This window comes from Chionomys nivalis, chromosome X (genome assembly GCF_950005125.1).
Source record: "Chionomys nivalis chromosome X, mChiNiv1.1, whole genome shotgun sequence".
Taxonomy (NCBI): Eukaryota; Metazoa; Chordata; class Mammalia; order Rodentia; family Cricetidae; genus Chionomys; species Chionomys nivalis.
The window spans coordinates 75,662,853-75,674,804 of record NC_080112.1 but is presented as its reverse complement, the minus strand read 5'-3'; the positions used below and the strand labels follow the sequence as shown (position 1 = coordinate 75,674,804).

The 11,952-nt window shown below is 39.8% G+C and overlaps 1 protein-coding gene across 1 annotated transcript; it reads left to right on the top strand.

The window, feature by feature from the left end:
- The first annotated feature begins 1,254 nt into the window (after positions 1 to 1,254).
- Taf9b (TATA-box binding protein associated factor 9b) lies at positions 1,255 to 8,842 on the top strand. The gene is made up of 7 exons (XM_057759560.1): positions 1,255 to 1,353; positions 1,962 to 2,043; positions 2,381 to 2,517; positions 2,596 to 2,730; positions 3,720 to 3,789; positions 5,760 to 5,870; positions 6,890 to 8,842. Exons 1-7 carry the CDS (start codon positions 1,303 to 1,305, stop codon positions 7,051 to 7,053), a joined length of 750 nt encoding a protein of 249 aa, XP_057615543.1. The 5' UTR covers positions 1,255 to 1,302; the 3' UTR covers positions 7,054 to 8,842.
- Positions 8,843 to 11,952: the final 3,110 nt, after the last annotated feature.

Below are 11,952 nucleotides of genomic sequence, written 5' to 3'. Positions count from 1 at the left end.
GAAAGAGACATTACTGCCTGGCCGTTTCTAATCTAGGGGTCACGGCAGCCATTTTGAAGGCAGAAGATAGTAGAACAGTTGATGCATGTAGAAACAGGATTCTCCCACACCTTTTAAGACAGAAACTGTTAACTGATGTTTTTTTAATGGGTGGGGGGTCGGGAGAGTAGATGCCAGGGCATGACCGTCACATGGTGCTCAAGCCCAGGGGCATTTCGTAGAGGAGAACAGGTCTACAAACTTGTCTCGTGCTCTCTCTTTGCTGGTCCCTATGCCTAACATATTCTGAAAATAAAAATGGAACTGGGCAATCTGGGAAGCAAGAAAGGGCCCAGTTTGGACCTTAGTGGGATGAACTGTTCAGACCATGAGAAGGATGGAGGGAAGAAGGTGCTTATGCAGACTTGACCAAAGCCCTACACATATAGTGCCTATTTCAGTGGTTCACAACCTTCCTAAGGCTACGACCCTTCAATACAATTCCTCATATTGGGGTAATTATTAAACTTATTAAATTTTAATTGTATATTATATAATTATTCATATATACATATAATAGATTTAAACATTAAATGTAATATATAAAATGTTAAGATTTTTTAATTTTAAATTATTAAATAGAATTATTAATTAAATCTCCACAGTTATTCATTGCTACTTCAAAATAACTGTAATTTTGCTACTGGTATGAATCATAATGTAAATGTCTGATATGCAACAGCCCACCCTGCCACCCACTGCAAGGGGTCTCGAACCACAGATTGAGAACCTTTGGTCTATTGGGTAGGGTTGTCAGATTTAGGAAAAAAAGAATTCAGAATGGCTAGTTACATTTGAATGTCAGCTAAGCAGCACATAATTGTGTAGTATCAATATGGCCCTTGTAAATGTGGTAATAACGCTTACAAAACTGTATTCATTGTTAATGTGATTCTCAAATGTAAGGGGAGGTTGAGTTCACCAGGGCCCTGTTCACCCTGAGACAGGTGGAGGAAGGGCCTCTGCGGGAATTCCAGGAAATTCAAAGGACAGGCTGTCATTAAGGGGAGTGAGGATGGTGGGAGCAGAGCTGGGGACGCCTGCGGCACAGCAGCCCAGCGTTACTAGGGCAACTTCTCTGCGTCTCCGTCTCGGCGCCAGTGGCCAACAGGGCTCTGGGTAGCCACGCCCACGCAGGTGGGGGCAGGCGGCTGGGAGCCCGCCCAAGCCGGCGAGCCGCAAGCTAGGCCCGCCTTTCCTTCCCCACAGGGGTGGAGCCCGAGCGAGGAGGAATCAGCCTGCCGAGCTCTCGCCCTGGAGAAAATGGAGCCCAGCAAGATGGCGCCTCCCAAGAACGCTCCTAGAGATGCCTTGGTAAGCGCAGGGCAGCGAGGCTGGGGCGCACTTAGAGGCGCCCCGTGTGGCAAGCCTGACTGAGTGCCTGGCGGGGAGGCAGGGGGTTCGCGTGCCATGTGTAGCTGGGCGACATAGCTGGAAAAGGGCAATAGGGATCCCCTGTGCCTGGGGCGCCATCCGCACTGCGGGAACCCCTCCAGAGGGGCGCGGGCTGCTTTGGGGCTTTTGTCTCCTTAGCGCCGGGCCGCCCCCCCCCCCACCCGCCCCTGCCCAAGTCTGCAGCCTCATCGGTTCGCCCAGTCTGAGTCTTGACTGCGACATGGGTTCTGATGCTAGCTTTTCCTCACTGTCAGATCTGAAAATGACAGCCAGCTGGACCCACCCCTACCTCTGCCTAGAAAGCCAGTTCAGGCCTTTTTTGTGTCTTTGCTCCCACCCTTGCTAAAATAAAAGTTATCACCAAAAGCATATGATTGATTTTGTGTGATCACTGACACTCACTGGAGGAGGCACAAGGCTGAGTTTGGGACTTTGTAAAAAAAACATAGGAATATGCCTCCAGTCCAGCTTTGATTTCTTTTATCTACATTGTGCATCTGGCTTTTTGTTTCTATTTGAATCCACAGGTGATGGCACAGATCCTGAAGGATATGGGGATCACTGAGTATGAGCCAAGGGTCATAAATCAAATGTTGGAATTTGCTTTCCGTAAGTTAAAATTTTTTGACCTTGTTAATTAGAAAAGATGAATAATTGTAACACTTTAAAGCATATTCTGTTACCAGTCTAGAAATGAGTAAAGCACTAAGAAGGAGCCCAAGGGACAACAGTGTTTACATATAGCATGCATGCTTAACTAAAGTACCATGCAAATAGGACAATTATTAAAACCAAGACAAAAAGGTTCCAGAAATTAGTGGAACCTTTTAAAAGGAGCCATAAATATATATAGTATTTATATATGTGTATATTTATTATATGTATATATATTTACATATATATGTAAGTATGTCTTCATGTAATAAAAGTTATTTTGCTCTTAAAGGATATGTGACTACAATTCTGGATGATGCAAAAATTTATTCAAGTCATGCTAAGAAACCTACTGTTGATGCAGACGATGTGAGACTGGCAATCCAGTGCCGGGCTGACCAGTCCTTTACCTCTCCTCCCCCACGAGATGTGAGCAAACATTTATTTACAGTTATTTTTACTTGCACTTTAAAAAATATATTTCTAATGAGGATTTTTCTCTTTTAGTTTTTACTAGATATTGCAAGGCAGAAAAATCAAACGCCTTTGCCACTGATTAAGCCATATGCAGGACCTAGACTGCCACCTGATAGATACTGCCTAACAGCTCCAAACTATAGGCTGAAGTCCTTAATTAAAAAGGTAAGAATTTCTGGCTCATGCCTTAATCCCAGCAGTAGGGATGCTGAGGCAGGAAGATCAGGAGTTCAAGGCCATCCTTAGATCTTCAGGGCCATCCTGAGCTACATCAATCCCTTATCTCAAAAAAAGGGAAGTTTTTTTTTAGGGGGGGGGTAGTTAGACTGGTTTGGCTTTTTGGTTTGGTTTTTTGAGACAGGGTTTCTCTGTAGCTTTGAAGCCTGTCCTGGAACTCACTCTGTAGACCAGGCTGGCCTTGAACTCAGACCTGTCTCTTCCTCCTGAGTGCTGGAATTAAAGGAGTGCGCCACCACTACCCAGCTTAGTTTATGATTTTTAAAAGGTGGAAATAATAGCTAAACTAATAAAAAGCAAAGTTCTTATAGATAGCACAGTAAAGGTTAAAATAATTCTTAGATTTTTTTTTTTTAATTTTCATCTAACCCAGTGGGAATTTTTCTCATCATACAACTGAACCTGAACTCATAGAGTCAGTGGCAAAGCTAGGGCTGATGCCCACATCTAGTAGCTTCTTTGGTGTGTGAGATCCAATAATGAAGTAAATGATATGCCATCAGTAATTAGACCTTTTCAGACATATCACCTAAGGTTGTCTCAGCACTGAAAAAGGACACCCCATATTAGGCTACCTTTGTTTTCTGGAATTCTGCTGTAAGACAGTTTTAATTTAGGCACAGTTAAAACACTGACTAGTTAAAATCCAATATTATAATACAAGGAACTTAGTATTTGTCTCCATTTGTGCAGAATTAGATAGGGTCACGATTATGTATGTATGCAAAAACTCTAAATATTGGATTTACAACAGAAGAGTTCAATCTTCAGTAGCATGACAAAAAGAAAAACACAATAAAAAAACATTTTTTTCATTTGATCATTCACTAATAACTCACATCAGCAGTTATAATTTCGCTTTTCATCAAGTTTAGGTGTCAAATGTTAACATTAAAACTTGTGTTTAAATCCCCCAGGGACCTAACCAAGGAAGACTAGTGCCTAGATTAAGTGGTGTTAGTAGCAGACCTGCTACTCCTAATGTAGGTAAGTTAAAGAGGGAAATGGCCTTTCCGGACAGTAAGAACAATGTCTCAGCATGTGCCTTTGAACAATAACCAAGTCAAAATGGGAGTCAGAAACTCCAATGTGTTGCTATTAATAATTTTAATCATCAACAACAACAAAAAAAAAAAACACAAAGACTGATCCCAAACGAGATTGGCAAAGTTCTTGTTGGTATAAATTGTGATTCCAGAAACACCTTGTGTTTCCACCTTCTGTGCTTCAAGTCACCAAATACACCCATGCCAGCAACCTACTTACTGAGAATGTAAAGAAATATCTCTATAAACTGGCTACAAGTTCAAGGAAGTTTAAAACCTAAAGAAAGCTCAAGGATGTTAAAAATAGGTTTTAATACTTACCTTTTAAAACCAGCACAAGAACCAGCATGGGTGACATGGGTCTCCATCATGCTACGTACATTTCTGACACATGATGTTCCAAGACTATCTTATATTCGCCAAACTTTAGACTCAACCACTTCTCCAACTAAGCCTTAGTTCATTTAGTGAATGGTATTTAGGAACTCTTATATGTAATGATTTAAAAAAAATAAAACAAGTTTTCTGATTTTTTTCATATTTTTTGATTTTTTTTTCATGTTTTGCAAAAAGAAAAAATCCTTTTTCCCTTGTATTAATTTCATGGTTCTTGCTGCTTTTAACTTGAGTCTTACCAGTGTCATTATATGTCTAGTATAAAATTAATTTTTTTAAATATTTATTGATTTATTTTATTATGTATACAATATTCTGTCTGTGTATATGCCTGCAGGCCAGAAGTGGGCACTAGACCCCATTACAGATGGTTGTGAGCCACCATGTGGTTGCTGGGAATTGAACTCAGGACCTTTGGAAGAGCAGGCAATGCTCTTAACCGCTGAGCCATCTCTCCAGCCCCTAAAATTAATTTTTTTAAAACTGAGTCTTAATCTGTAACCCAGGATAGCCTTTTTTAAAAAAAGATTTATTTATTTAGTATGTATACAACATTCTGCCTCCATGTATGCCCGCACGCCAGAGGAAGGCGCCAGATCTCATTACAGATGGTTGTGAGCCACCATGTGGTTGCTGGGAATTGAACTCAGGACATCTGGAAGAGCAGCCAGTACTCCTAACCACTAAGCCATCTCTCCAGCCCCCCCAGGATAGCCATAAATTTACTAGCCTTCTGAGTATTCAGATTACAGTTGAGGAATGCTGACCAGCTGTGATTTGACCTTTGAGGTGTGAACCATCTCTCTATATTGTCAGGATATGAATTTGCATGCCAGCATTTTAAAGCTGTTATTAGTGAGGTATATATCTCCAATAACCTACATAAAACCTCCAGTGAACAAAATGTTACATATAAAATCTGTGTAACTTTTCAGTCATATACTACTTACCTGTATTCAAATTAAGTGAATATCAAATTTTTGCTTTTTTGTTTTTGTGAAAATTACCTCACTATATTGCCCAGGCTTGTGTCAAACTCTTAAGCTCAAGTGTTCTGCCTGTCTCTGCTTCCTGACTAGCTGGCTACAGGTGTGTGCCACTGCCCAAGAAACAGCAGGGTGTAATGAGCAAGTACATGTGGCAGGCAAGTAAGCCAACTTCAGTTACCAGTTGCTTTTTTACATTTCAAGTCATTTGTTAGACATTCTTTAGAGTGTAACACCTAGAAATCTTAATCTATAATTTCTTTTAAAGATGTAATCATTAAAATTAAGGAAACTTTTCTTCTTTAGCACATACTTCCTAAGGAAAAGTAAGGGGAAGAAACCCGAGAGGGATTACAGAGGAAGAATACCTATTGTAAAATCTTTTTTAATTACTCTGCCTTCATTTATATTTTTGCACCTCCCATGAGCCCTCTAGACTTTGAAGGTGTATTTCTGTACGCTTTGGAGTAGAGAATATAAATATATAAGAAGTCATCTAACTGCTATGATCTGTTCATTTTAACTACAGCACCCCCACAAGCAGGATCTGTCCCAAATAAAGTTCCAACTCCAGTGTCAGTGACAAGCCAAAGATTTGCAGTGCAGATTCCACCTTCTCAGTCCGCACCTACCAAACCAGGTAACATGATATGGGTGCGGGGACAGAATTCATGAATAACTTTCAATTATACAACAGTTTGTTTTACTGTAGGAAGACTGGCTTTAGTGTCACAACAGGTTGACAGAACTGCAAATCAGGGATCTTTGAACAAAGTCTCTACTGTTAGGTTAAATTATACATATATATATATATATATATATATAACATTTCAGGAGGAGGGTGGTATATTGAGTTGTTCTCAAATTCTAAAATACTATAAACTAAAAGAAATTGGGGTTCACAGATCTAAGGTGTCTTCAGGGGAAAGCACTTCAAGTAAAAACCCAAGAAAATGATACCATTTAGTGAGGAGTGTGTAAATTAGAATGGAGGTGTGCCTCACTCATTCTCTAGGTGGCAGCTATGAGTGAAAGGTTAATAGACTGCTAGCATAACAGTTTGCTTATGTGTGTGTTCTAATTGCATCTTTTGAAACATTATCACCATACAAGAAACAACTTTTATCTAAAAGTTGGGCTAGCAAGATGGTCTTGTAGGTAAGGGCACTTGTCACCAAGTCTGATGACCTGGGTTCAATCCCTTAAGACCTACATGGTGTAAAGAGAGAACCACCCCCAAAAGTTGTTCACTGATCTTCCCGTGTTACGTGGTGCACACACCTACACATAAGTAACTAAATGCAATTCTTTTGGAAACTACCCTATGAAAGAAGTATGTCTTCTGGCCTCATACATGAATCCAGTACACTAAATGCTAATTACAATTAAAAATAAAACAAATTTTGTTAACTTTGCAATAATTTTAGGGAGAATTATCTATACATAGATCAAAGTATACTTATGCCTGATAAAAATCACTATTAGCAAATTTAAGATAAACATGTTTAAAGATTGAATCCTACTCTTAGTAATTCCAGGTATCTCTATGATGTAGTTGTATGCTGTGCTAATGAACTTGTATAAAAATTACATTCTGGTTTGCTGTCTATTTTTGTATCGTGGGTAACTGACATCTATGGGGTTTTCTTCTATTTATAGCTCCTGCAACGACTACAGTCCAAAATGTTCTGATTAATCCTTCAATGATTGGGTCCAAAAATATTCTCATTACTACCAACATGGTTTCCTCACAGAACACAGCCAGTGACTCAAAGCCACTGAAGAGGAAGCATGACGATGACGATGACAGTGACACTATGTAAAGAATAAAGTCTGTTCTACAGACATTAAAATTTTAGTGCGTTTAGGCCCACATGGTGGACTGAACAGCCTAGGTCTCAAGTTTTATCTTAGAAATGTAGTAGCAGTATTTTTCACATTAGCTACACATGATAAGTTTCATTGCGTTCAAATGTTTTCTCAGTATGCTTTAGATATACAAGTCCTTGTTTCTAGACAGCTTTAGTCTCACTATGGCAATTCTATTTTTAGAAGCAGTTTTGTGCCATGACTGACAGCAGCACTTGGATTCCAGTTCCTAGTCTCATTTACATTTAAGCATGACTTTCTTGTTAGGTCAACTATTCACATTGTCACCTTTGTGGCCAAATCTCTCAATCTAGTAAACTTTTTTGAAACAGTGGATTTAGAAGGGTCCTAAATCCATTTTGAATGTATTTGGGTTTGGTCTTTTCTAGTCCCCACCTCAGCTACCTATCTAGATGCCATTTAGTTTCTGTTCCCACCTCTCATCGCCTTATGTCACTTGCCATTGCACTTAAATTTAAGACTGTAACTGGAATTTGTAAAGCACCTTACATTTTGTAGTTCACTTGAACCTGGGTGTCTGCATTTGCTTGTTCACTCCATAACAGCACAGGGAGGTCTCGGCCCTTACCTGTCATGCCTGCTAGGCTTTACTCTCTGATATCAGTTACATTCAGTTGCATTCCAAGTTGACAGCCTCACCACCATCTTTCATGTTTATAATTTTTTTAGCAGACATATTGTAAAAGCTGCCTTAGTAAGTAATTTACACTGGACCTAGATAAAAACCACTGAAATCTAGTATTTTTGTTGTTTCCTTATTCTTCCACCTGCATATATGCTATGATCACTACTGATTGAACCTGTCTAATTGGTTTCATTAAGATCATCTTGCTGCTGAGAACGTCACACGTAAGATCAAGCCTGAAAGTAAAGAGTCTAATCATTCTCCTTCCTCCTAAGGCCAACAGGGAAAACAGATTAGTGTCACATGACCTACAGAAATTTCCCAACCATGTGTTTCTAAACACTTTCTATTTTGTTTTTATACATACCTACAAGACAAACTGGGGAAGACTGCAAAGCTTTTTTGAGTATAAAAAACCATTGTTTAGCCGGGCGGTGGTGGCGCACGCCTTTAATCCCAGCACTTGGGAGGCAGAGGTAGGCGGATCTCTGTGAGTTCGAGACCAGCCTGGTCTACAAGAGCTAGTTCCAGGACAGGCTCCAAAGCCACAGAGAAACCCTGTCTCGAAAAACCAAAAAAAAAAAAAAAAACCATTGTTTGATTTGGTGGGATTTAAGTTCTATTTAGCCAATACTGGAAAAATGTAAGCGAAGTTCCCAAAACCTCCAAATTATTAAATTTTATAGCCATGGGTCATCAAACTTACTAAGTATTGGCACAGGATGGTGTTTGACACAAGAATAGTACAGTCACTCGTCCCGGTTTGTATGTTTAGGAATGTTACGGAAGGTTGATCTGATCAGTATCACAAGAGAAATGTGCATTCTACAGCACTCACATCACTACTTGAATGTTCTCAGGGAGGCAGAATACTCGGCGGCCTGGCTTCCAGTACTAGTTTCATTACCAACAACGTGACCTTACTTTACCTCTGAGCCTTGTTCACTAGTAATGGGAAATACTACCCTACCCTGCCTACCTCACAGGGATGTTGTGAGGGTTTAGCTGGTGTGTGTGAGAGAAAGTTCAAGATTGTAAAATCTATAAGTAATTATTAATGTATTTGTTGCAAGATTATTAATAAAAATTTAACTTTACCAGTGACCTTTTATTTTTGACTGAAGGGATTTGAGGTAAGTAAATAAGGCAACAGTAGAGCAATTCAGATTATCAGGGGACAGCTTGCTTTTGCTGGGAATTGGCATTTGATTCATAGTAAAAAAAAATGAAAATCAAATATGGGTTTAAAATCTTACAAACTGAAGATGCTCTGTATGATGGGAATGTGTATATAGAGAGATCCCTGTACTGAACTATAACTGATGGGTGCTTCTGGGGAGGAAAGCCAGTAGACAGGTTGGAAAAAACTTCACTGTACCCAAAAAAAAAAAATCCCGAAAATTTGAGTTCCTCATTTATAGTATGGGGATTCTGTGGGCATATTAGGGGATTGAATGTGATTTTACTATTTAAAATCTATGCCTTTCAACATTTATCAAGTTACACTATTCTAATTTACATGTACAGGAACAGTTCGATCCTGGGTATCTTATTTGATCAGGTTTTAAATTCCTTCAGGGTAAAAATCCTATCTTCTACTCCCTCCACTGTGTCCTAAGTACATAGTTGTACTGAATTATTTGCCATGCTACCTTTTCTGTTAAACTTATTTTTTCTACTTAGTCTCTGTATTAAACATCTAAATAGGGGGCTGGAGAGATGGCTCAGGAGTTAAGAGGCACTGGGCTGCTTTTCTAGTACTCTGGTTAGATTCCCAAGACCTACATAGCATCTCACTGTAACCCACCTAGCGGGTCAGTTATTCCAGGGTTCGAAAGAGGCGCTATCTGAAAGAGACCTGGGCGGGAGGGAGAAATGGGGACCAAGCAGGAGCCAAACAAGGTTCTGTTCTCAATTTGTCAAGGTCTCACTTTATTAGGGAAATGGTTGTGGCTTATATAGCCCTTGAATGAGGAATTTGGCTTGGGATGGGGGCAGGGGCATGGCAAGGGCAGGAAGGGATCTTGCCGGGGCAGCAATGGTCACAAGTCGACACACCTAGTGTTCTCTATGCAAGTGGAATAGTTCCTTTTGTGATTCCAACCACAAACAATTCTCTAGATAGTTGGAATGTGGGGCAGGTTCTCCTAACAGATAGCTCTCAAGATAGTTGGGTGTTGGGTGGGCTCCGCCAACAAACAGTTCTCAATACAGTTGGGGTGTGGGGCTCTCCGCAAACATCCCCAGGACAATGGTCCCTGCTATAATCTTTGGGAAAATGGCTCCTGACAGCTCACTACCATTAGTAACTCCAACAATCTCTTCTGGCCTCCACAGGCACTGCACACATGTGGACAGATGTACGTGTATGCAAAAGACCCATACACATTAAAAATAGTCAAAAAATTGAAGGAATTTTGTAAATAGAAAACCCTAGAAATATAATCTCATAAAATACTTAAAAGACACAATAAAAAACTGATAGATGATGCTGTCAATTAGTACTAAATGCATGGATATCTATTTACAGGGTGTTTTTTTGTTTTGTTTTTTGTTTTTGTTGTTGTTTTTTCTGTATCTTTGGAGCCTGTCCTGGAACTAGCTCTTACAGACCAGGCTGGCCTTGAACTCCGCCTGCCTCTGCATCCCAGGTGCTGGGATTAAAGGCGTGCGCCACCACTGCCAGGCCTATTTACAGTTCTTTCAGCTTCTCTCAGCACTTGAACTAAGTATTGAAAGATTGTGGGTGGGGGGGAGACAAGGGGGATCAGCACTCAGGTAAACCTCTAGCCCAACAGTAACATTCACTTACAGCATCTGAGCTTCATCTGCAAAATTCCTGCTGCTCAAACCAAGGTCTGATACTGTACCGAAAAATGGTACAATGTACAATTAACTACAAATATGGAGAAGCATATAAACTAGAATGCAAAAGAATTAAGAAAATAACTGGAGTTTTCACAATTTCTGCTTAAGCAACTGCCAAAATAGATTTGACAGTGACAATGAAACAATGCCTTCAACTCTGATAAACTGATATTCAGACTCTTAACTATGTCTACATAACCAAGATAAACACAAGTATCTGTATTAAACAGACTTTGTAAATTTTTTGGTATTTAAGAGATCTAATGTTAGGAACTTTAAATAATATAGATGACTTAAAGCATGAGATTATTCACAGATTTTAGGGAAATACATTCTATAGAAAGAATGAGCATCAGCAGATTTTGGTGTCTGAGATACAGTTCCCCGTAGATACAAAGAGTTTATAAAAGCATGGCCAAATTAGTAATCAGGTTTAAGAGCTGAACAGCTAATTTCAAACCAAGTCTCAGAACTTCCTCCTTGGCAGTCTTTCTCAGGAAATTACTAAATCCAGATTTGCATAAAAAGTAAATCAGCCAGGCATGGTGATGCACTCCTGCCATTAGTACTACTGGGGTGGAGGGGGTAAAGGCAGAGATCACTGGAAGTTCAAGGGCAGCCTGAGTTAGCTGAATTTCAGGTCAGTGAGGGCTGTCAAAAAGAAACACAATTAACTATCCAAAAAGAAACTGAGAAATAGAAGGGGAAACAAGGTTTCAAAGGTAGAAAGAACCCCTAGAGGGATACGGGAAAGCCCTGTATGGCTACAATAAACCTAGGGTAGCCAGGAAAACTGGAACAGAGGCACCAAGGATTCCAAATTTCAAAACTTAAAAAACCTATCTCATGTGTTTCCATATACTTCATGTTCATACTTTTAGTGTATGTTGGAATGAAGTAGTGGAAAAAATGAGAAAATTGTTTTTGTTTTGAGATAGGGTCTCACTTTGTATCACTCCCTATGTGCTAGGATCAAAGACTTGTGTATCATGCCCAGCAGGGGAAAAAAAAAACATGGCTGAAGAGATAGCACAGGTTCCTCTCTTCCAAAGGTCCTGTGTTCAATTCCCAGCATTCACATGGTGGCTCACAACCACTCATGAGAGCTGATGCCCTCTTCAGGCCTGCAGGCATACACGTAGGCATAACATTACATACATGATATATTATTTTAAAAATGGCAAAAATATAGCATAGTACATACATATACAACACTTATAATCATAGTGTAAACCTTCAGGCTTAAGACAGGATCAAGACTGGTCTCTAACTCACTACATAGCCAAGGATGATCTTGAACTTCTGTCCTCCTGTCTTCACTACCCATGTGAAGGAGTAA